The following is a 25,953-nucleotide window of genomic DNA, read 5'->3' as shown; positions in this document are numbered from 1 at the left end:
TCTGTAAGAAACATTAGTTAGTTAGATTCCTCACCTTAGAATATCCCCAGGCGTCAGACTGGATCCGGAAGATTTTTCGTCAGCAATACCCCTTGCGCGTCGCTAGGCGTCGTCTGCGGCTCCGCGTCCGTCGTCGGCGTCGTGCGCCGGGATGACGTCGTCGGAGTACTTAGACGCCGCCCTCGCGCGCTGACGTCAGTTCTTGTACATAGCCTTCCGCGCCAGGAACGCAGAGCCATGCAAAGACCGACACTGGTGCCAAAAATAAAATCTAGGGGCCTGAAAGGACAACCTTAACCCTAGATGTCAGTTCGCAGAACGGGGAGGATGGGTGGGTCGGTGAGGAATCTAACTAACTAATGTTTCTTACAGATACATCGTTACCGAAGGTTAGTAACTTGTTCATCTGAAAGAAACACGTTAGTTAGATTCCTCACCTTAGAATAGATACCCAAGCAATACCATCCCCGGTGGTGGGTCTGCGAACCAAGATCACACCAGAAAGTCCTGGAGGACAGAACGGCCAAAGAAGCCATCCCTCCGGACTTGGCTGTCAAGGCAATAATGCCTGGCAAACGTGTGTAGCGAAGCCCACGTCGCCGCCTGACAGATGTCCTGCAAAGGGACTCCCCGTCCCAAGGCAGTAGTAGCCGCCGTGGCCCGAGTAGAATGGGCGCGCAGCCCAACAGGAGGGTCCTTTTTAGCCAAGGAATAGCAGATTTTTATACACAAAACGACCCACCGAGAGATGGTTCGTTTGTGCACAGCTTTCCCCTTCTTAGCGCCCACGTACCCAACAAAAAGCTGGTCGTCCACCCGGAACTGTTTTGTGCGGTCCAGATAAAAGGAGAGCGCACGTTTTGGGTCCAGACGGTGGAGCCTCTCTTCCTCTTTGGAAGGATGCGGAGGCGGAAAGAAGGTGGGCAAGGTGACAGACTGCCCAAGGTGAAATGGAGTCACCACTTTAGGAAGAAAGGAGGGACGAGGCCGAAGGACAACCTTGTCCGGATGAACAGATAGAAAAGGAGGCTTTGAAGATAAAGCCTGGAGCTCACTCACCCGTCTAGCCGAGGTGATGGCTACCAGAAAAGCAGTCTTTAGAGTTAGAAGACGAAGAGGGCAATTGTGAAGAGGCTCGAAGGGAGCGCACATCAGGAACGTCAAAACCAGATTCAAGTCCCACTGAGGCATTACAAAAGGGACAGGAGGGAACGTGTGTGTAATGCCTTTGAGAAAGCGTGACACTACAGGGGACTTGAAAAGAGAAGGCTGATCAGGAAGCCGCAAGAAGGCGGAGAGGGCAGCAAGATAACCTTTCAGGGTGCCCAGGGCAGAGCCCTGCCGGGCCAGAGAAAGAAGGAAGAGGAGAACCTCAGAAAGAGGGGCGGAAAGGGGATCCACAGCCTTTGCTGTGCACCATGCCACAAATTTGTTCCACCGGCAGGCGTATACCGACTTTGTGGAGGGACGCCTGGCTGCCAGAATGATATCACAGACTTCAGGAGGCAAGTCAAATGGCATCAACTGCCGCCGCTCAATCTCCACGCATGGAGGTGGAGGCTGGACAGGTTCGGGTGGAGGACCGTCCCCTGCTGCTGCGACAGAAGATCCTCCCGAAGGGGCAGACGTATCGGGGGATCGGTCAACAGACTGAGTAGCTCGGGATACCAGTATCTTCGTGCCCAATCCGGAGCCACCAAGATGACTTGGGCCCGGTCGCGCCTGATCTTCTTCAGCACTCTGGGCAGAAGTGGTATAGGCGGAAAGGCGTACAACAGACCGCAACTCCACTCGTGACGAAAAGCGTCGCCGAGCGAGTGCCGCCTTGGAAATTCCAACGCGCAGAACTGCTGACATTGCGCGTTCTCTTCGGTGGCGAATAGATCTAACCAAGGCTCTCCCCACTGCTGAAAGAGGCCTTGCACCACTTCGGAGTTCAGACGCCATTCGTGATCCATCATGCACCGGCGGCTGAGTTCGTCTGCTCTGGCGTTCAGAGAGCCCGCCAGATGTTGAACCACCAGGGTGACGCCCTGGTGTTCCAGCCATGTCCAGAGGCGCAGAGCCTCCTGACAAAGGGTCCACGACCCCACCCCGCCCTGTTTGTTGCAGTACCACATGGCGGTGGTGTTGTCCGTGAACACCTGCACGACACTTCCCCTGACAGAGGGAAGGAAGGCTTTCAGTGCAAGCCGGATCGCTCTCAACTCCAACAGGTTGATGTGGAGACGAGACTCCGCCGGAGACCAGAGGCCTCTGATCTCCGCCTCTCCCATATGGCCACCCCATCCCAGGAGGGACGCATCCGTCACTACGACATGCTCCGGTTGGGGAAGGGAGAGGCTCTTGCCCTTGACCCACTCGCGGTCCGTGAGCCACCACTGCAACTGCTGTGCAGTACCCTCCGAGATCAAGACATGGTCGGACAGGTTGCCGTGATGCTGGGCCCACTGAAATTTCAGGTCCCACTGCAGAGCCCGCATGCGCCGCCTGGCGTGATGCACTAGTAGGATGCAGGAGGCCATCAGCCCCAGAAGCCGCAACACTAGCCTGACCGAAACCCGGGATAGAGGCCGAAAGATGGGAATCAGGGCCTGTATATCCCGGACCCGCTGTTCCGGAGGATGGACCCGGAACTGCGCCGAATCGAGAACCGCTCCGATGAAGAGGAGCTTCTGAGAGGGACTCAAGTGTGACTTCGGCACGTTGATGGAAAACCCCAGCAAATGCAGGAGATCCGCCGTAGTCTGGAGGTGGGAGACGACTGCCTGGGGCGAGCCCGCCTTCAACAACCAGTCGTCGAGATAGGGGAAGACTGGGACCCCTGATCTGCGCAGATGAGCTGCGACCACCGCCATCACTTTCGTGAACACCCGAGGGGCACTGGTGAGGCCGAAGGGGAGCACGGTAAACTGAAAGTGCTCTTGGCCCACCGTGAACCGCAGGTAACGCCGGTGGGCCGGCAGGACGGGGATATGGAAATACGCGTCCTGCAAGTCCAACGCTACCATCCAGTCTCCAGGGTCTAGGGCAGCTAAGACCTGAGCCAACGTTAGCATCTTGAACCTTTCCTTTCGGAGGAAGGCATTGACGTTCCGGAGGTCCAAGATAGGGCGCAGGCCCCCCTTGCCCTTCTTGGGAACCAGAAAGTAGTGGGAATAACAACCACGACCTACTTCTGGACTCGGAACGCGCTCGACGGCCCTCTTGGCCAAGAGAGCCGAAACTTCCTCGCGGAGAAGATCCAAATGATCCCCCGAGATACGGTGGTGCTGTGGTGGCATGGCTGGAGGGGTCGTCTCGAAGGGGAGGGAGTAGCCCCTTCGGACGATTTGCAGCACCCACCTGTCCGATGTTATGGACCGCCAGTGGAGCAGGTGATGGCGAACTCTGCCGCCCACTGGCGTGGTATGGGCCTGAAAGCTCGGACTAGGAAGGCTTTGAGGCGGATGCTGCCGGGGTGGATGTGGGCTGACCACGTCGTCCTCCATTTCCGCCACGGCGGAAGCCACGTCCGCGACCGCGCGCAGGTTGGTTCTGCGGCTGGTGGCTTTGCGGACGTGAGGAGGCGCCCCTTCCTTGGCCACGAAAGGGGCGAAAAGCGGAGGTGTGCGCCCGCGGAGCCGAGAGGCCCAAGGACTTGGCCGTAGCCCGGGAGTCCTTAAAACGGTTCAGCGCACTGTCCGCCTTCTCACCAAACAGGCGAGTGCCATCAAAGGGCATGTCCATGAGGGTGTTCTGGACATCCCCGGAAAATGACGTGGACCGCATCCAGGCGTGGCGGCGGAGCGCCACCGTGGTGGAAATCGCCCGACCTAGCGAGTCCGTGGTGTCAAGCCCACATCTTATGGCGTGCCGTGCTGCATCCCTCCCATCGGCCAAAGCCTGGGTAAGACGCGTCCGGACCTCCTCCGGACACAGGGGCAGCACGTCCTCCACCGTATCCCACAGGGAATGGGAATAACGGTCCAAGAGACAGGCGGTATTTAAGGACCGCAGGCCCAAACTAAGGGACGAGAACAGTTTCTTGCCAAACTGCTCGAGTCTCTTGGAATCCCGGTCCGGCGGAGCGGTCGGGAAGGAGGACTGGGAAGTAGAGGCCTGGATAACCAGACTCTCGGGGGTGGGGTGTTGGGACAGGAAACTGGGGTCGCCCGGAGCAGGGCGGTGGCGCCTGGCAACGTTCCTATCCACAGGAGGAACTGTGGAGGGCTTGGACCAGGTGCCCTGCAGAACGTCAGTGAGGGCCTCGTTGAACGGCAGCAGAGGCTCAGTGGAGCTTGCTGAGGTTTGAAGCACCTCAGTGAGGATGTTGGTCCTCACAGCCACGGCAGGCAACTCGAGCCCAAGGGCCTCAGCCGCCTTGCGCAGCACCACAGAAAATGCTGCACCCTCCTCCGAAGCCACGGTCGGAGGAGAAGTGAATCCAGCGTCTGGCGAGGTGTCCAGGCCGCTGGCCTCCCCCAGTTCATCTGCCCAGTCCTGAGAAAGCTGTGACTGAACAGCCAGAGGGTCCTCGAACCCCTCCCAGTCGCCCCCTTCTTCCGATTCCTGATAAACAGGAGGAATGATCGGAACCGGACTGTAGAGATGGTAGGTCTCAAGCGGCGTCGGATGCGGCGTCGGCGGACGCCGTGCCGGCGTCGGGTCCGGATGAGGGCTAAACCGGGGCGTCGGCGTCACAGGCGTCGGCGTCGGTGGCGCCGGTGACGGCGTCGGTGGTTCAGGCGTCGGCGCCGGTGGAGGAGTGACAAGGTCAACCGGCGTCGACTGGGGCCCAGGCAAGGGCCCCGCGGGGACCTGCGGCGTCGAGACCGGAGTCGTCGACGGCGCCGGGGCCGGAGCCGCCGGCACGCGAGGTCGCCCAGTCGAGTCCGCGGGGCCCGAAGGCGCGCCAGCGGGCGTCGACGGCGGGGCCAGGCTCCTCATGGCCGAGAGGAAGGCACTGATCTCCGCCGGCGCCGCGTCAGCCCCAGGGACCGGAAGGTATGGGGGCGGACGCGGCACCTGCGGCTCCGCCGGAGCCGCGGGGGTGGAACCACTTGGACCCTCGGCCGAGTCGCGCGACCGGCGAGGGGAGTCCGAAGAGCGATGTCGCCGCTTCGACTTCTTAGAGTGTTTAGACTTACCCGACGACTTGGAGCCCGACGAGCGATGGTGGCGTCGGCTAGGGCTCCGCGAGCGATCCTTGGACCTCCTCCTGGACCGGGATCGCGCACGACGCGGAGCCGAGTGGCGAAGCTCCAGAAGCTTGCGGGACCGCTCCCGCCTAGCCTTCGAAGTCAGGGCCTGACAGTCGTTGCACGACTCCGCGTCGTGGTCGAGGCCTAAGCAGTAGAGGCACCGGCGGTGGTGATCGGTCACCGACATCAGTCGATGACAATCTTCACAAGCCTTGAACCCAGGCATCCTACCGGCACCAGATGTCGACAGACAAGGATCAAAAATGATCAAAAAGATTTAGTCAAAAAAGACTAAAAGGGGTAGCTCTCCCGGATCTGCGCTTACTGGCGCGGAAAAAAGAAGAACTGACGTCAGCGCGCGAGGGCGGCGTCTAAGTACTCCGACGACGTCATCCCGGCGCACGACGCCGACGACGGACGCGGAGCCGCAGACGACGCCTAGCGACGCGCAAGGGGTATTGCTGACGAAAAATCTTCCGGATCCAGTCTGACGCCTGGGGATATTCTAAGGTGAGGAATCTAACTAACGTGTTTCTTTCAGATCTGCATGATATGTCTCCGTCAATATCTTTCATATAAAATGTATTTAACAGGTGCTAACTACCCAACCAGAGGAGAGGAGTTGGCCTAACGGCTAGGGCAGTCGACCTCGAATCTGGGGAACTGGGTTTGAGTCTCGGCAATGACGGTGAACATCCTGTGATTCTGGGCAAATCACTTAATCTCCCCGTGCCTAACAAAAATGAATGTCTGTCCTCATGTAACGTAACTGATGTTATGTAAAGAGCTCTGATACCAGATTCGGGTCAAGTTCGCGCTATAGAAAACTCTGCAAGAAAGTTTTGCTACGTGGAACATCGCGAAGTTACAAAAAACTCCGCGAAGTTCCACGAGTGGCGGAGGGCAGCGCGAACAGTCACATGACAGTAGTGGGGGAAACAAAATGAAAAATGTACAAGGCTTTTGAAAAGGAAACATCAATATGTTAGGGCAACTGGAAACATAGGTAATAGGAAAATAACGAGTTACAAATAGGTTTTAAAAAGGTTTTCACCTTATTGGGGGACTTCAGCGGCGATATAGCTATTTTATTTGGTGACTGTGTAGTTAAAGTTGAACCAATACCTCCACTTTCAGAGATTGATAGGGTCTTTGGTGGCGTTCCGGGAGTATTAGGAGACAGCACCATCCCTGCAAAAAGAAAATTCACACTGTCAGTTGTCTCATATTATAAATGGCATCTTCAGCAGCCACTTGGACAATGGCTACTGAAAGACGGGCAGATTACAAGCAAATCGATGAAGAGCATAGTTAACGACAGACCGATTAATAACATTGCACATGTTATTTTACACATCCAAAAAGAAAAATATATTGCCAATTAGGGTCTTAAATAATATTTGAGTATTAGTGACAAGTGATGTAAAGTATTGACTTTACCATATAATATGGCTATTGCCAAGGAATAAGGCTACTGTGCTATAAAGAATACCAGATGCACAGGAGAATGTTACATACCTGTAATACTAGTCCTTCAGTACAGTTCATAAATGCGCGTACTTGGGATATACCACAGCATAAATGTAAGGATCCCAGACTTTTCAATTATTACAGAAATGTTTCACTTTGTAGCCAATAAACATCGCAACCCTATTTCAGCCGCAACATAGTTTTGTGTAATGCAGTAAATTGTCTGAATTATTAACGTTTCGGACTGGGAAGGTTGACATCATGATCCAAGGGGCCAGGTCTCTAAGGCTTGAATATAATCATGGAAATTGTAGGGAAAAGCACACACACAACTCTGTGCCCAGACTCAACCTCAATGGCCTAGGCTTCACTGTCGTATAAACTTTGCTTCCAAACTGAGGAGGCACCAGGCAGGGGTGCCCTTTGCCACCCCTGCTTTTCATATTGGAGGCAGAGCCACTGTAGTCTTGGGTCAGATGAGATGCTCAGGTACAGGGCTTTTAATGATGCAGCGGGGAGGAAGGACACATTGCTCTTTATGCAGAGAACTCGCTGCTCTTTAAGGGTTGAATTCAAGAGACAGGGCCAAGGTTGTTTAAAAAGCTTCAATGACACAGCGAACCCTCTGGTGTGTGGGTCAATTGCAGAAAGTTGCTCTCAGTTTCCATTAAGGTAGGTCCCGGCTTAATAGATTGGCAGACCCGCCTATGCACTTAAAATCAGAGTTTCAAATATTTTGGGATACACGTTACACTGGGCCCAAATTGTGCCAGGAACCTGAATCTCCCTCTGCCGGTGACTACACTGCAAAAGGATATGACCAGTTGAGCAAGCCGCCCTCTGAATATCCTGGATAGGGTGATCTTATACAGTTAGGGTGCCTAAATTGCTATATGACCTCCAAATTTTACACTTAGCCATCCCCCAAAACTGATTTGACATTTGGCAAGCAGAGGCATGTTTATTTCTTTGGTCAAAGCAGCTCCTGAGAACAGTTTGTTAAGTGGGTGACCGCGGGGTGGCCATGGCAGTTATCAGTCTATGCTTCTGGATTTGTATATTCTTATTTTGAAAGACTGGTTCTTTGGGGAACTGGAGGATTCAGCCTATAGAACAGAGTTAATGGTTAGTGACAGCCCCCTAGGGTTACATTTGGTAAGCATGTGCCCCGTTCACTCTCAGAAGCACAGGGCCCTTCAATGGTTTCAATGGTATTGCAAATTGACCCAAGAGGCGCACCTGTGGTGTGACTGTTGGCTGAAGCATAGCACCCAGCTGACGGAGATCAGACAGTGGAACCTAATCGGAATCTTAACATTGGGCGATATGTGGCAGGGTACGCAGATTAAATAATTTCAGATGTTACAAGTCAAATTTAATCTGCATAAGACACAGTTCTATAAATATCTCCAGGAGCACCATGCTCTCAAATTCTATCAAGTTGATTTAACTGATCCTCTGCAGTACAACCCACTAGATATCACAGGAATCACTAGGCCCAAGGTATGGGAAGGGTTTCAACGCTGTATAGATGCCTCAACATACCTCAGTTTTCATTGTGGGACCTTTTCCCCATGTAGTCTAGGATTGCACTTTCCTCTAGACAAGCCTGTCCTCTAGCAGTTCCTCTGGGTGTAATTCCCTTTCTAATTCCAGTGCTTGAGCCCTTGAGAGGCGTAGTATTGTTATGCCATACAGAAAGTCAGGTATTGCCGCAGTTTGAGGGGGCTGCAGACTCCAATAGAATTCTCCGGGGTACTGTCCAAGAGATTCATTTACAGCTTTACGGGTCATCAGTCTAGTCCCATGTGTATAAAGCTGTGTGAGCCGGTCCTCGCTCCCAGTCATCTCTGGTGGTCACAGCTATGTACTGCCACTCTTAGTATCGGTGCGCTTGTATTGTTACCTCCTTGTTTCAGGTCCAACTGGCAGCGGCTGCTCTTCTCTTCCATCTCCGGCCCCAGAGCTCAGGGAGTATACACCTGGGGGCAAAATCTCACTTGTGGTCCCCCGCGCAGGGTGCATTCAATCACCGTCACCTTTTCAGTGCCCGGGAACAATCATTTGCCAGCCAGAGTAACAATTGGCCTTTCGGTCCACCATCTTAGTTTCTCAGTGGTAAAACGCACTTATAGGCCATTCTTAGATTTGTACAGGATTTGCCGCCTTGTATCTGTGCAAATCTGGGTTGCAGCCAAAAGGTTTTTGGTCCAATACATATATATGGACCCAGGATGCTGGCAAATCTTGTGGGGCCCACATGAGCACCAGACTAGCACGTCCGTAAACCCACCCTGTCAGGCCACACCAGACGCCTCCAATACCTAAGAAAATCCTCCTTAGAAGCCAATAAGAGAGGGATGTGGTTTTCCAGTAAATTAATAGATATTTCTGCACAAACCAACTTTGCTCTTTAATAGACCAACCTTCAAAGTCAAAAACTTTGGGTTCAGGTTAAAAGGCAATTCTCTGCCAAATAACTACACATATTGTCCAGACTACCATCAAAATGGAGATCTTAAAATGCCCCACTGCAATCAACTCAAATCACTCTATTCTACTGGTGAGCTGGCATTAAACTATCGACGGTGACGTCATCTCCTTCCCCAAGGTCTCTCATGTTGACCAATTCGGACTTCCTACAAGGGATAACAGATATCGTTCTGTAGATGGTTTCGGAGCGATACAGCTACTCATGCAGAAAAATGGAACAACTCTGACATAGAGATTGTTCCGTGCTGAAAGTTGGATGAAGCAAAGACCCTTATTTGATGCAACTAGTGCATTGGGCTGCCTCAGAACCTTGTCAAAGACAGGCTAAGAGGGACCTCATGCCATCAGAATCTCCTATGAGGATACATATGTCTAAAAAGAGCATTACCCGTTTGAAATCCACCGGTGGGGCAACTAATAGTTGATACTTATTGTCCTTAAAAAGGAGTCGGTATTGGGAATCTCCATGGATGTAACCTCTTGGATTCATATATGAGAACACACTATGACACCCTCTATACGCACGTCATCTAAAGAAAACAGTAACAAAATAACATTGAGATGGTACTTGATGCTGGTGCATCCAGTGCTATCTTTAGTTCACTCCTGGAATGCTTGTATTACAAGAGAGAGGGACATATCTGGTGGTCTTGTGAGGAGGTCATTCTGGAAGGATATAGTAATAAGCATTGAGAAAAGAGTAGGGTTAGAGATCAGTGTGACTCTGATTTTTGGAGACTTGGGGGAAGATTCTGAATACCAAGACCACTGACTCATGGTCTGAATACCAAGACCACTGACTCATTGTCAGTGATATTGCTCTCCCACCCTCGCAGCTCCACCATCAAGTGAGGCCCGCCTGAGCCCCTGCACTCTCAAGTGTTGGTGTTCGAGGCCCTCCTCCACCCGCAGGTTATACCTGCGCCTCATCCCTGGTGGTCCAGTGGACCTCCGACTCCTTCTCTCGCTCCGCTTTTCCTCTCCCTTTGTGCTCTGTTCTACTCGTTTTTCACCCTCATTTTTATCTCTCCCTTTCACTATCTCCTTCCTCCACTTTTCCTGCTTTTTGCCACTTTTTTTGCCTGTTTTCCCTGCCGCTACTGCCCCCACGGCCCCTCCTCCCCAGCGTGACCAGCCCAAGCCAGTTCCCCTCCCCGCTCTCGCCTCCCAGCTGTCAAGCCCTCCCCGACCCTTACTTAATGGCAGCCGCGTGCAGTGGGCCAGCCGCTGGCGTGCCAAAAGTGCACCAAAGACAAGCCTGTCTGCGCCCGTCCGCAACCAGCGCCAGGAACCCTGGACCACCGCACGTCAACGCTACGACCCAGCGGCACTCCACGCACTCAACCCAGGCCGCAACAACAACTGCAAGCCAGCATCACCAGCCAACACCCACGGTCCCTTCAGCTGTCACCGTTGCTGGCACACCTACAGCACCGCCAGGAACACGGACCCAGCTCAACCCACCTGCAAGAACACACAAGAACCGAAGACATTGCAATGCATCCTCCTCAACGTCCGATCACTCCACAAACACCGAAATCTGGGACATCCTCGACAGAACCACCCCGGACGTAGCATTCCTCACAGGAAACCTGGACCAACAACACCTCGGGACTGGACATCGCCATTCCCAAAGGATACAAGATCTCCCGGAAGGACCGCCCCACCCGCCCGGGAGGAGGAATCGCCATCGTCCACAAATCCACCCTCCACCTGAGCACACTCCCCGACGAGCTCAAAGACCTGATGGAGCACCTTCACGATACAGGCCAAAACTACCACCACCCTCCGGGGAACCCTCATCTACCGAACCCCTGGACCCTGTGGACCATTCACCAACTCCATCAGGGACATCATATCCCTGCAAGCAATTGCATCCATCAACTACAGCCTGCTGGGAGACCTCAATATCCACCTCGACAACCAACTAGACCCTAACACCACATCCCTCCTGGACAACCTCCACAACATTGGACTCCGCCAGATGGTGACCGAACTCACGCACTCAGCTGGACACGCCCTCCACCCCCTCTTCACAACAGGAAACTCATCACTTTCAGCCACACCACTGAACTCCCTTGGACAGACCATCGATGCATCCACTTCACCTTCAGAAAACCCACCACCCACAGACACCATCACCTGCTCCCACAGAGAAACTGGACCAAAATCACCAACGACCAGCTCACCTCCTCACTCGACAAGTCCACCCCAACCACAGCGTAAGACGATGACCCCAACACCGCAGTCCGAACTCTGCACAGATGGATCACCGACAGCACTAACACCAAGGCCCCCCTCAAGAAGAACACCACCACACATGCCAAGAAAGCCAGATGGTTTACCACCGAACTTCGAGAGTCCAGGTGCACCTGCCGCCGCCTCGAGAAGCCCTGGAGGAACTCCAAATCCACAGAAAACCACAACAACTTCAAAAGGCGCCACCAACGCCCACCACCAACTCATCAGAAACATGAGGAAAACCGCAACCAAAGACAGAATATCCACATACGCACACAACAACCAAGAACTCTTCCACATTATCAAGCAGTTCCCCCAACCCACCAGCGAATCGACTGACATTCCTCCATCACAAGACCTCTGCAACAAACTCAGCACCTTCTTCAACCACAAAATCAAGAACATCTACAACAACTTCGACAAAAACAACCAACATACTAAACCTTCGCCATCAAAGACACACTGAAGACGATGAAGTCAAGCCACTCCGGGGCCCCCACAGACCCCTGCTCCACCACATCTTTAACAGAGCCGCCGACACCATTGCACCCATGCTTGGCCACACCATCAACCGTTCCCTGGCGAACACCTCCTTCCCCGACGACTGGAAACATGCCAAGATCAACCCCCTCCTGAAGAAGCCCTCGGTAGACCCCACCAACCTCAAAAACTACAGACCCATCTCCCTGCTCCCGTTCCCAGCGAAAGTCATCGAGAAAGCCATCAACAGCCAATTCGCCACCTTCATCGAAGAGCACAACATCCTCAACCCGTCCCAATCCGGCTTTAGGAAAAACCACAGCACAGAAACAGCCCTACTCGCCGTAACAGACGACATCCGCTCCCTTCTGGAAAAAGGAGAACCAGTAGCCCTCATCCTCCTCGACCTCTCAGCAGCCTTCGACACTGTATCCCACCTCGCCCTAATACGCAGATTTCACAACGCAGGGATTCGGGACAAGGCCCTGGACTAGATCCACTCTTTCCTCTCTGCCAGAATGCAGCGGGTGAGACTCCCCCCCTTTCCTCTCAGACCCTACACCTACCACCTGTGGAGTCCGCCAGCGGTCCTCCTTCAGCCCAACGTTCTTCAACCTCTACATGGCTCCGCTTGCCCGTTTTGTACCATTCCTTTGGTAATGCTTTTGCTGGTGGATCCAGTATCTGCCTGTGGATTCCTCAGCTTTTGAATAACCCTTTGCGCAGCATTCCACAGAAACCTTTTTTTTTATAGCTCTCCCACGTCGATGAGGACATCAAAATGGTACGGCTCCGCTCGCGAATCTGCGTGACATCATCGGAGCCCTAAGAAGACATCGCCGGCATTCTGATGTCAATTCCACCCATTTTTTACGTGCCTTCGAGGCAAACGGGTGAACGGACAACATTTCACAGGTATACACAGTATACGATTCAAAGAAGAAAGGAAACAGGAAAACCTAAAATAGACATTTCCTAGCGACAAGCATCCTTTCGTTCCAAATGGCAATGAAATACAAAAATGTCATACCCAAAATTATTTTTGGTATAAGTAGGCAGACAACGGGGAGGCGGGTGGGTCAGTGAGGAATCCACAGGCAGATACTGTATCCACCAGAAAAAGCATTACCGAAGGTAAGTAGCTTGTTCTTCTGATGGATACATCCGTCTGTGGATTCCTCACCTTTTGAATTGAATCCCCAAGCAGTCCCGCTCCCGGAGGAGGGTGTCCGCCTACTTATACCAACAACTCCTGCAGCACAGAACGTGCAAGGTGGCCGTCCCTCCTCCCCTCCAGCAGTAATGCTTTGCAAAATTTTGCAGGAGGGCCAATTTGCCACCTTGCAGAGGTCTACAACAGGGACCCCTCTAGCCAGGGCCAAAGAAGCTCTAGTGGGTTAAGCTTGAACACCGTCAGGAGGCTCCTTCTTGGCTTAGGCTTAGCATATCTTGATGCAGAGGATGATCCACCTGGACAGTGTTTGCTTGTGGACAGCCTTGCCCTTCATTTTTCCCACATAACCAATGTCCAGCCTGAAGTCTTTAGACATGTCCAATTAGAAGCTGACCGCTCTCTTAGGGTTCAGGTGGTGAAGTTTCTCCTCTTCCTTAGAATGGTGAGGGGGAGGAAAGAAGGTGGGTAGAGTGACAGATTGCCATAGGTTGAAAGGAGTGACCACCATAGGCAGGAAAGCAGCTCTAAGAACCATCTTATCTGCATGAATAGAGGTGAAAGGAGGCTTAGATCTGAGAGCCTGTAGCTCACTAACCCTCCTAGCTGAGTTAATTGCAATCAGAACAAGCATTGGCATAGCCAATAGGTCTCGCATTTGGGACCTTATAAGTGTTTAGCCATGCAACAGTTGCATAACTAAATACTTATAAGTTCCCAAAAGCGAGACCTATTGGCTATGCAAAGCGGCCGTGAAAGTGATCGCGATCACGATCAAACATCAAAGCGGCCGTGAAAGTGAAAGTAATCGTGGTAAAACGCGCCCGCGCACATGCACTGTAGCTCTAGGCTGGCCTGGTAGCACTTTTTGGAGCCCTCTCAATAAGTCTCGCAAGACCAGCGCATGCGCTGGGTCAGGCGAGACCTAAAAATTGTCTTGAATGACAGAAGCCTCAAAAGAAAACTATGTAGAGGCTCAAGGGGGGACCCTATAAAGAAAGTAAGAACTAAATTTAAATTGCACTGAGGTATCATAAATGGAGTGGGAGGAAATATGTTAGTTAGACCCTTAATGAATCTCATGACTATAGGAGACTTGAACAACAAGGGTTGGTCTGGTAAGCAAAGAAAGTCCGACAAGGAAGACAAGTAGTCCTGAACAGTTGCTACAGCACAACCCTGTTGAGCCAAGGAAAGAGCAAAATTCAAAATATCTGACAAATGTGCTTGCAAAGGGTCAATTGATCTCTCTCCACACCATTTAACAAACTTAGACCACCTACTAGAATAAACAGATTTGATAATATAACATCCACCACATCCGGTGGAAGAGAGAAGAACTCAGGTTGCCTCGTTCAATCTCCAGGCATGAAGGGGCAGACTCTGAAGGTGGGGGTATAGAACCTGCCCCAGCGACTGCGAGAGGAGGTCTGCCCTGAGAGGGAGACTGAGCGGAGGGTGTGATGAGAGGTGAATGAGGTCTGTGTATCACACCCTTCTTGGCCAATACGAGGTGATCAATATAACTTGGGCCCGGTCTTGGAGAATCTTCCTAAGAACCAAGGAATCTAGGGTATGGGAGGGAACGCGTAAAGAAGCTGTGAGCCCCAATATAACTTAAACGCGTCCCCCAACGCTCCCTGCATCGGATACTGGAGACTACACAACAACGGGCATTTCACGTTCTCGTGAGTGGCAAACAGGTTGAACCGAGGAAACCTCCACATCCTGAAAATGTGATGGACTACCTCCGGATGAAGCCGCCACTCGTGATCGGACGAGAATTGCCGACTGAGACTGTCCGCACGCACATTCAGCCCCCGGCCACATGATTTGCAGTTACACAAACCTGATGGTCCTGAGCCAGGACCAGTGTCGCAGAGCCTCTCTGCAGAGACAAAACAACCGTACTCCTCCTTGTTTATGTACCTCATTACTGTAGCTTTGTCTGTCAGGACCTGAACTGACGGACTACGAAGGGAGGGTAGAAAGTCCTTGAGAGCCAAACGTATCGCCAGCAATTCCAGAAGATAGATGTGAAGCAATATTTCCTCTAGACCAAAGACCCTTGATCTCCAGATCCCCCAGATGAGCACCCCACCCCAGAGTGGAGGCATCAGTTATCAGTGTGACCACCAGAGAAGGAGGTTGAAACGGCTTCCCTTGAGACAGGTTGCCGGGAACACTCCACCATAACAGCTCCACGCGCCATGAGAGGTACTCTACCTGTTTTTACGTTATTGGCAGTCCACGCGGCACCCCCTTACACTTACCTACTCCCTGCTGACGAGAGGCAACTACCTCAAAACACGTGTCCAGGGATGGCTAATGCGACACATACTTTTTTTCAACACTGTGGAATAGGCGTACTCGCCATCGCCACTACATCGACCAGAGTTCCTTGGGGCAACATGCTGGTGTGACGAGCAGTGTGCGGCCAACTGGATTTGTTATATAAAGGCTCCCTTGAGCCATTTGGGCTGACGAGCTCTGGACCAGCACCTGCGAGCCATGAGAGGTACTCTACCTGTTTTTACGTTATTGGCAGTCCACGCGGCACCCCCTTACACTTACCTACTCCCTGCTGACGAGAGGCAACTACCTCGAAACACGTGTCCAGGGATGGCTAATGCGACACATACTTTTTTTCAACACTGTGGCATAGGCGTACTCGCCGTCGCCACTACATCGACCAGAGTTCCTTGGGGCAACATGCTGGTGTGACGAGCAGTGTGCGGCCAACTGGATTTGTTAGCTCCGCTGTAGTGTCTCTGGAGATTCTGACCACCTCCCTGAGATCCCCGTTGTGTTGAAACCACTGCCTGTGGAGGCACCACTGGAGTGCCCTCATGTGCCAGCGTGCATGGTTGACCAAGAGTATGCAGGAAGAGAACAGACAGAGCAGGCCGAGAACCTACAGGACTGGAACAGCCGCTCCATCTTGAAACATTGGAATCATAGCTTGGATGTCTAGAATCCTTTGAGGGGACGGGAAGGCCTGATTCACAGTAGTGTCTAGCACTGCCCCTATTAACAGGTTACGCTGAGAGGGCACCAGGTGAGATTTGGGCACATTTATCGAAAAACCCAGGTCGAACAACAGCTGTGCTGTTACTTGTCAATGATGAAGCACCATCTCTGGCGACTTTGCCTTGAGCAGCCAGTCGTCCAGATAGCGGAAAACAGGGATCCCCGACCTTCTGAGATGTGCTGCCACCACAGCCATCACCTTTGTGAAGACTCATGGTGCGGATGTAAGACCGAACCGTAGGACCGCAAATTGGTAGTGTTGAGACCCCACCGTAAAACGTAGATACTTCCGATGCGACTCCAGGATGGGAATGTGAAAGAACGCATCCTGTAAATCGATCAACACCATCCACTCCTCCTGCTGCAGCTCCAGTAGAACCTAAGCTAGGGTCAACATCTTGAATTTCTCCTGTTTGGAGTATAAATTCAGGAACCATGAGGTCTTGGATCGGTCTCAATCGCCCGTCCTTTTTGGGGATCAAGAAATATCGGGAGTAGCATCCCTGCCCCCTTTCCTGCTCTGGAACAACCTCTATCGCACCTTTCTGTAACAAGGACAGAACCTCTTGTTGCAGGAGCAACAGATGATCCTCCGAACACCAGCCCTGTCGAGGGGGGAAAGGAGGCGTAAACTCCCGGAAAGGAAGGGCGTACCCATTTTCTACAAGATCCAAAATCCAAAGATCTGATGTAACAGATTTCCAATTTTGTAGAGAATGGGACCTCCGACCTCCCACTGGTCCAACATGCTCTAAAATGGGGGATCTAGAGTGGCTTCCCTGCGGAGCCAGTTGGGGGAACAGGCGAGGAGGAGGCTTGTTGGAGAGCAGATCCTCGCAGGCGACTTCTTCCCTTTCCTCTGTATGTTCTATATAGTGGGTTCTGTTGCTGCTGATATCGGACCCGGAATGGAATAGCCTTTCCAAAGGCCCGAAATCTTTGGTATCCAAAATACCTAGGCTGAGATTGAAAACCTAGAGATTTAGCGGCAGCTCCACAGTCTTTAAAACGCTGAATCCGCCTTGGTCCCAAAGAGTCTAGAACCATCAAATGGAAGATCCAGCAGTGTGGACAGAACATCCGAAGAAAAACCTGATCCTCTCAGCCAGGCGTGCCTCCTAGCTGCCACTGAAAAGTCCATCACCATAGCAATGGAGTCAGCCATGTCAAGTATGGACTGAATAACCCGACGGGTCGCAGCTTGAGTGTCTGATAGCACCTCCGCTAAGTGGCCCTGGACATCCCCTGGCAGTTTAGGAATAACCTCTATACCGGAGTCCATCAATGCATGGATGTAGCGTCCAAGCAGACACGTAGCATTAGTCGACTTTAAAACCATACTGGCTGATGAGAATACCTTTTTAGCCAACTGTTCCAGTTTCTTTAAGTTCCTATTTCCCAAAGTGGACGGAAAGGAACCTGAAGATTGTTTTGATGAACATGAAGCTGGTGCGTTGATAAAAACGCTGGATCCCCTTGCAAAACTTTGTATCCTCTCGCTAGCCTTCTGGAAACAGCTGGAGCAGACATAGGCTTTTGCCATACCTCAAGAAAGGGTTCTGTCACAGCTTCATTGAACTGAAGCAAAGGTACCATTACTGAAGAAGGGATGTCAAAATGTTTGATTTGACCTCTGCAGTGGGCAACTGCAATTCCAGAAGGTCAGAAGCCTTCCTTATAACAGAATGGTAGGAAGAAACCTCTTAAGAAGGAAGACCTTTAGGTGAAGAGAGTTCCCACTCCGGTGATGTATCCAGCCCACTAGCTTTCTGAAGCCCTTCAAAATCATGCATGTGATCCAGTATCTCCCCTTTCACCGCTTCTTCCTGTTGGTGTTGGAATTTCTCCTCTTCCAGAAGCCTTTGTGCCTCCCATCTTGAAAGTATCTTTGGTATCAGCGTCGGCGGTGCACGACGCGGCACCGGTGATTTCAGAACTGGTGTCGATGGTGGCCCTTTAGGGACAGCTGGAGGCGCTGCAAGGTGTTGAGACAGAGTTGGACCGGAGCCCGGCAGGGCCGGACAATAGTCCATCCTCCCCCTCCTGGGAAGGGATCGGTGTCAGGAGAGGCCAAGACGTAGTCATTGGCATGAAAGGCATAAAGGGGGCCTGGGCATAATGCTGGGGTACGCCATGGTGGAGGAAAGTGGTCCCACAGGACCACCAGGTGCACCGGAAGGGCTAACCGCCCAGGCAAACATGCCATATATTGCATTAAAAAAATGCGACGAAATCGTACCTGGAGCCGGAAAAGGTGGGTACGGGTCTGGAACCGCCTGAGGTCATAAGGCTGGTTCTGGCTGCGGCGCCAGAGATGCCGGAGGCGAAGTGTTCGGAGACGCCGGAGACGCTTCCCTGGGCTTTGGAGAGTCCATCGGAGCCGGAGAATGCACCGGAGTCACCTGTGGTGAAGGGGAGAGGTCATCCTTCCTCTGACGTGGAAGAGCTGGGGACCTCGACTTTAATTACTTGTCATTAGAAGAGCGATGCTTGGAACCATGAGGTAGCTTCTTCTTATGTTTTCTCGATGACTTCGAAGTGTGTGGAGTCGACGACTTCGACCTCAATTTTGTCCTCTTCCGACCCCTCTTCTGCTTCTTCTCCCAGGCCATGAACAGTTTTGCTTCCCTCTCCTTGAGGTCCTTTGGGTTCAATTGGTGGAACGAAGAGCATGCCACGACGTCGTGGTCAGATGACTAACACCAAAGGCAATCCTCGTGGGGATCCGTAATGGACATATGTCCTCTATATTTCCCACAGGGTTTAAAACCAGACTTCCTGGGCAGCGATCGTACAGCTACAATTACAGACAACTGTAACAATGTTAACCACAAAGAAATGAAGAGTCCTAGAAAAACTGTTACGCATCGATGCGTGGAAAAAAGGGAACTGACGTCAGCACACCGACGAGGTCTTCTCATGGCTCCGATGACATCCTGCGGAGTTGCGAGCGGAGCCGTACCACTGTGAGGTTCTAGTCGATGTGGGAGAGCTATGAAAAAAGTTTCAGTGGAATGCTGCGGGGTAATTCAAAAGGTGAGGACTCCAATGGCAGATATATCCATCAGAAACTGCATTATGTCCAGAACAGCTCTGATAAATGGGAGCATCTGAGAAAGGGTAGGTGTAACTTTGGTACGTTGATAGTGAACCTCAGCAAGTGCAGGAGGTCTGCAGTAGTCTAGAGGTGGAAGACGACCGCCAGGGGCAAGTCTGCTTTGAACAGCCATCACCTTAGTGAACACCGGAGGAGCATTGGTATGGTCAAAGAGGAGCACTGTGAATTGAAAATGCTTGTCGCCTATTGTGAATCGCACGTAACTTCTCTTGACAGGCAGGATAGTAATGTTGAAGTAGGCGTTCTGCAAGTCCAACGTTACCATCCAGTCTCCCTAGTCCAGGGCAGACAAGACTTGAACGAGCGTGAGCATTTTGAATTTCATCTTTTTCAGGAAGAAATTGAGTGCGCAGGATGACACTGATCTGGCAGCCGCAAGAAGGCTAAGATGGCAGATAAATAACCCTTCAACGTGCCCAATGCAGAGCCATGATGGCCCTGGGTGAGGATAAACAAAAACACTTGGGAAAGGGGTGCCAATAAAGAGTCAACCTGCTTGGCTGTACAAAATACCACAAGCTTGCTCTAAAAGCCAGTGTATATTGTCTTGGTGGAGGGACACCTTCGGCGGAAGGTCGAAAACTAGCAACTCTCAATCTCCACCCATGAGGGCGGAGCATGGACAGGTTCGGGTTGAGAACCCTCCCCTGCTGCTGCAACAAAAGATCCTACCAAAGGGGAAGCCTAATTGGAGGACCGATGGCCAAGCTTAACAGCATTGATACCCGACTCCATGAGCCCAGTCCAGAGCCACGAGGATGACTTGGGCCCGGTTGTTCCTGATCTTCTTGGGAACTCTGGGCAGGAATGGTATGGGAGAAAAGGCCTACATGAGGCCGGAGCTCCACTCAAGTCAAAAAGTGTCTCTGAGCGAGAGAAGCCTTGGAAACTCCAGCGTTGAACTTTTGACATTGGCCGTTCTCAGTGGTGGCGAACAGATCTAACCAAGGCTCTCCCTACTTCTGAAAAAGACCTTCGACCATCTCGAGATGGAGACGCCATTCGTGAACTGCTACTGGCGTTCAGAGATCCCGCCAGGTGTTGAACCACCAGGGAAATACCCTGACGTTCCAGCCATGTCTAGAGACCTAGGGATTCGCGGGCTCTACAGCAATGCACTCTCTGCCAAATTACACCAGTTCACTCTACGATACTCTACTCTGCATTACTGCACTCTACGCCACTGCACTCTAATATACACCACTGCATTCTATGATGCTGCATTGTGTGTCACTGAATTCTATGCCGCTGTACTCTATTCCACTGTACACTACACAAGTCCACTCTACATCACTCCACTCCACAGAACCCCACTCTACTCTATCCTGCACCACTGCACTCTAAGCCACTGAACTCAATGCCTCTGCAACTTACGTCAACGCACTCTACTTCACTGCACTCTAAGCTACTACACTCTACTCTGTACCACTGTAATCAACGCCACTGCATTCTATGCCAGTGCACTCTACACCAATGCACACCAATGCACTCTACGACACTCTACTCAGCAGCACTGCACTCTATGCCACTCTACTCTGTAGTACTGCATTTTATGCCAATGCACTCTGCAGCTATACACTCTATGCCACTGCACTCTAAAGCACTATACTGTGCACCACTCTACTCGGCACCACTCTAGGCCACTGCAATCTATGACACTCTACTCTGCAACACTGCATTCTACACCACTCTACTGCAATACTGTATTCTATGCCACCACACTCTAATCTAAGCCACTGCACTGTACTCCGCCACACTCTACAGGAGTCCGCTCTTCGCCACTGTACTCTACTCTATACTGCACCATTGCACTCTACGCCTCTGTACTTTACACCAACGCACTCTACTTCACTGCACTCTATTCTTCTGCATTCCAATCTGTACCACTGTAATCAAAGCCACTGCACTGTACGCCACTCTAATCTATGCCAGTGCATTCTACTATGCACTACTCTAATCTACGGCACTGCATTCTACAACAGAGCATTATACACCACTATTTCCTATGCTGCTGTACTCTACACCGCTGCATTTGACATCAGTCTACTTTATGCCACTTTACTGTATGCGACTCCACTCTGTACAACTCCAATACACAACACTCTATGCCACTCTACACTAATCCACTCTTAGTCATCCTACTCTACAACACTCCACGCCACTCTCCTCTATGCCACTAACATTTAGCAATGCTGAACAGCAGCCATACTGGTGTACAGTACCATTCCGCAGACGTTGTCCTTCTTGGGCATAGCAACCACGACTTACTTCTGATGCCGGCACCCTTTCTATGGCTCTCTTGGCCAAGAGAGATGGAACTTCCAGGCGGACTAAGAATATACGGTCCTCCGCCAGCCTTTTGCAGATGGGTGGCAAGAGACTAGAGGTATTCCCAAAGGGAAGGTACTAGCCCCTTCAGGCAATCGGGAGAACCCAGTGGTCGGATGTTATCGACCTCCAGTGGTGCAGGTTATACCCTTGATAGTTGGTAACTAGGTTACTCCCTTTAATGGGTTGGTCTATCACCCTGCATAACTACTGTCATACATGCTATATATCCATCCAGCCTATTTCCCTAGGGTAGTAATGCATGTATATGTTTAGCTAGCCACTCTTGCTTGCACTAGAGAGGTGTCACTCTCTGGTTCTCCCATTTTTTGACCTGCCAAAAATACCATGTATGGCCCTCATATTGCCTTAGGGCGACTTTGCGGAGGGATAAGTTCCTGCTATGTGCTACTATGGGTCATGTGTCTATGCCATTCTTCAAGTGTCGGTAGTGGGCCCTGGCCCCACCGCATTACGACTCTGTCTTGCCAGCAGTAATCATATGGCTACTAGGTGTATCACGCCACTATATATTTCCTTATCGTATCCCAGCAGGGTTAACAACGGGGGAGGGGAGGGGGGGGGGGGCGAGTCTGATGCTGTCTCCGTTATGGCCTCTAAATCTTGAAGGACAGAGCACCAAAAGGCTCTAACTCCCGTACAGTATCAGGCCAGATGTGCTAAGTCAGCCTCCGCTGCCCTGCAAAGCTGACAGGAGGGCGCATCAGATAAACCGAAGCGAAGTAACTGGGAAGGGGTGTAATATACTCTGTTGATATATTTAAAGTGAATCAGTCTATGTCTACTATTCAAAGAAACTGTTTTTAATCACAGGCAGCAGTATTGCCACTGTTTATCACTTATAGTTACCCCCTAAATATTTTTGTCACGTGATTTGTGCCCTGGAAATTCATTGCATGCAGGCTTCCTGTGCATGCGCATTAAGTCTCGACTCCAGGTGGCTGGGGAGGGTACCTGCATTAAAGATCTAAGGGCCAGCATCTCCGGGGGTTCTAGGATGTCCTCACCTGGGCGGTCTCAGAGGGCGTGTCGGGCTCTGTGGAATTGGAACTGCTGGAGGGCTGGGGGGTTCTCAGATCTTAATCTTACCTCTTCCCAGGTTAGCATAATGCCATCTAAAATAAATCGCCCATAACAATAAACCCCAGGGCCATTAAGACTGACTGAACACCTTTCTCCCTCCTCATGGGGAACCATGCGTACTAAGTTAATGGAGTATTTGGTGAATATAAATGAGAACCCGCCTGCTTCTCGAGCAATCTCTGCCAAGAGTTTACTGTCCTGTTCACCAAATCTATGACTGTATGTTATCAGGGCAATGCCCCATATAGGAGCTGGGCAAGGATATTAATCCTGCAGCGTACCCTTCTGCCTTGAACTCCTTCTCACGTTGAAGGAGTGCCACCATTTGTGCTTCTAGCCATCTTCTTTTCTTCTCCACCTTGAGGGCCTTTCGACATCTTTAGTCGGGGAGGCCCTTTTTCTAGCCGTGGTGGCATGTCTCCGAAGGATTGGTGGTATCCTTCCGGACCTCTTAACTGGAACTGGTCTTCGTCGATTTCGAGTTTTTCCCTCGTCAGTATCCCTGGCATGGGATCTGTGATTTTTTTGGGGCAGCAGCTCGCAAATTGGTCATAGCCTTTGCTGTCTTCGCCTTCTTTGAGGCCCTTGGTATCTGTAGGGTGAGAGGTTTTAATCCCTTCTCAGGCAATTTTTTGATATCCTTGGCAATCTTAGCTGCACTTCTCTTCTCGGAGTCCCCCTCGAGGATCATGACGTCTGATTCTTCGTGGGTTAACTCTGCAGTCACACCTTGTTCATCTTCATAGCTTGAGAGGCCCAAGTTCTTCAGCGATACCTGTTGCTTCCAACTGCTGAACATTGCTGTGTGATGGTCCTCCCTCTGCTTTAGCCAGGTCTTGAGAGTTTTTGACACAAATACGTTGCAGGCCTTGCATTCCTTGTCCCTGTGGTCCCTTGGTAGGCAGAGGTTACAGACCTCCTACGGATCGTGTTGTGCGAATTTGTGGTGACAACTAGGGCAAAACTTGACAGGGGTATTATCCATCACCTCTACCTTGCCTCATTCTCTGTCCACAGGCGTAGTTGAGCGGTTCAGACGGTGTCTCCAGGTGGATTTTGTGGACGGAGGTCCTTCTCCTTCTAGGATAGCTTCACAAAGCTAAAGTTTTTTCTGTCTAAAATCCTAAATTTGGGGGGAATTCTGTCCAAACATTCAGAGACTCTTTTCTGTACTTCCAGACCCAATGGTGAAAAAAAGAATCTGATGATGGCACCACACCCGAAATCTTCAGGGACACCGTCTGACGTCACACAGGGGATGACCTAGCAACCAGGGGGGGGGGGATGGAGAATCTGAGGATGGCAACAGCACGCAGGATCTTCCGGGATGCCGTCGGACGTCACACAAGGGATGGGCCTAGCACCAAATGGTATCGGACGATGCCCATGAGATAAAATAAAAAATGAAAGACAATTCCGGGCACATACTCTAGATGGTGGATTATAATGCACATCATGGGAACCCAGAAAAGGATTCATGCTGCAAAACCCTGAGAATTACATTTATGGCATCCAGAAGTCTTTAGGAAGGCATTTTCTCCAAAGGAACAACAAAATAAATTTTGAAGCTCAAATTTCATCAGAAAGTAACTCGAGATCCGAATGGAACGGAACAGAATAAAAATAACTTATATCTGAGTACCTGGGCTGTGGTATATAGGACTCTAACGTTACATCCCGGGAGAAAAAGGAGTGGATTTGCAGCAGTAGCACCACTAACCGGTATAGAAGAGCTAATTTAACTTTCCCAGGTGCACGCAGGTGCCAGAGAGAGGCTCATAAGGTGAGACATCTGCAGGAAGAAGTATCTATCAAAATGTTTATGTAAGTTTTATGGCTTTTTCTCATTTATGCACAAATATCAACAGTCAAAGGCCACAGCAGTACATAATGATTCAACTATAACATCTGGAATATATTTGGGTAAAAGGAGGATCAAACAAGTAATACCACTTGCAAACTCATGATGAAGTTACCTTAGTACCAAATTTTGAAAATGATTAAGATGATGCAACAAATAGTACAAATTTATGATATGTGGAAACCACTCTTGCAAAATTAAAAATATTAAATGTCATAGTGGGACTTCTCCAATTGAGAGCAAATAAAAAACAAATGCATTTGAGAAACTTTAAACCAACATTGATGGATCTGTGCCGGATATAAACAACAGGGTTAATATCATCCAAGATTATTTTATTTTGAATTTTTAAAACACTACTTTGAAAAGAGAGGGATTCAAAAATGTGCCCAAGAATTTTATGAGGTGGTCTGACTGATTTGCTTAAAGAATCTGAAGAGGCTCCAAGAGACCAACAGTTTTTAGTGGAATGATAATAAAGTTGAAAGGTGTAAGGCATTTTCAATGTTCTGCTCGGACACTGGTAGGATAAGAGATACAGCTGGGGCAGGAATGTTCCCTGGACGGTGTACAGCCGTATTTCCCTGGCCCAAGTGCCCAACTGCGTTTACATGTTATTGTCTGTTTTGCTGACATTTACTTTTATGTCTAGGCCAGTTCTTTCAAACAAGGTAGGTCTTGGACTTGTTTTGTGAACTGAAGGAGCTCATGCTGTGTGCCTTTATTTACTGACAGAAAACTACAATCCCATTTATGGGTTTAGCATGTACAGTGCTGGGGGTACAGTGCCATGTTTTGCAAATTCATAGTTGTGACCAGTCCTATTAAATTGTCAGTGGAGGTGAAGCCTGCTGGGCCACTGGAATACAGTACATTTTCTAGCTTCTACCCAAAACCCTAATGCTAACCGATGTTTGTGTGTTGCCTGTGTGGTGTAAGTGCTGAGCTTCTCCAACACATGCGTGGGACGTATTAGTAAGCCAGAAGAATGGAGGTCTGTGCGTAAAATTTTTTTTTAAGTACCCTGGCCTATTTCTGAGCACAAGATGGAGGCGAGGTTGTTTTCCCAGACAGTGGGGATGTACTGCTAGCATTCCTGAAGCTGGAAGAAGAAGACCTAGACAGTGAAGTGGAGGACAGACGAGATAATTCAGTAAGGCTTTTTTATAGAGAAGCAACTGATAAGTCTTTCTGTAGCACTGCTATTTTTTAGTTGGAGGGGGTGAAGGATAACAACGCAGCATCTGTTGTTAAGGTGAAAATGACTCCTTTAGGAAAGGCTATCCTTTTTTCTCTTTCCTAATCACTGCTCAGTGTGGTTGTTGATAGCCAGGTGTAGTAAGCTCACACCTCTTGTGCCTCAACTGTTGGAGCTCGTAGCTAGAGAATAACCTGCTGTAAGGAGCATCATTCTGGACAAACGTGTCCAGAAAGCAACGTTGACATTTGGAAAAACAACCAACCCCAAAATGGT

General features: G+C 50.7%; 1 protein-coding gene across 7 annotated transcripts in view; it reads right to left on the bottom strand.

Moving 5' to 3' along the window:
* LIN54 (lin-54 DREAM MuvB core complex component) overlaps positions 1–25,953 on the bottom strand; it is a 497,293-nt gene that overhangs the window by 276,218 nt on the left and 195,122 nt on the right. For all 7 annotated transcript variants that reach the window (XM_085641194.1, XM_085641196.1, XM_085641198.1 and 4 more), the window contains one exon: positions 6,238–6,374. In XM_085641194.1, the coding sequence (XP_085497320.1) occupies positions 6,238–6,374 (137 nt within the window). The remainder of the gene's footprint in view (positions 1–6,237; positions 6,375–25,953) is intronic.

The sequence above is a fragment of the Triturus cristatus genome, chromosome 2_2 (assembly GCF_964204655.1).
Source record: "Triturus cristatus chromosome 2_2, aTriCri1.1, whole genome shotgun sequence".
Lineage (NCBI taxonomy): Eukaryota > Metazoa > Chordata > Amphibia > Caudata > Salamandridae > Triturus > Triturus cristatus.
This window is presented reverse-complemented; position numbering and strand designations above follow the sequence as displayed.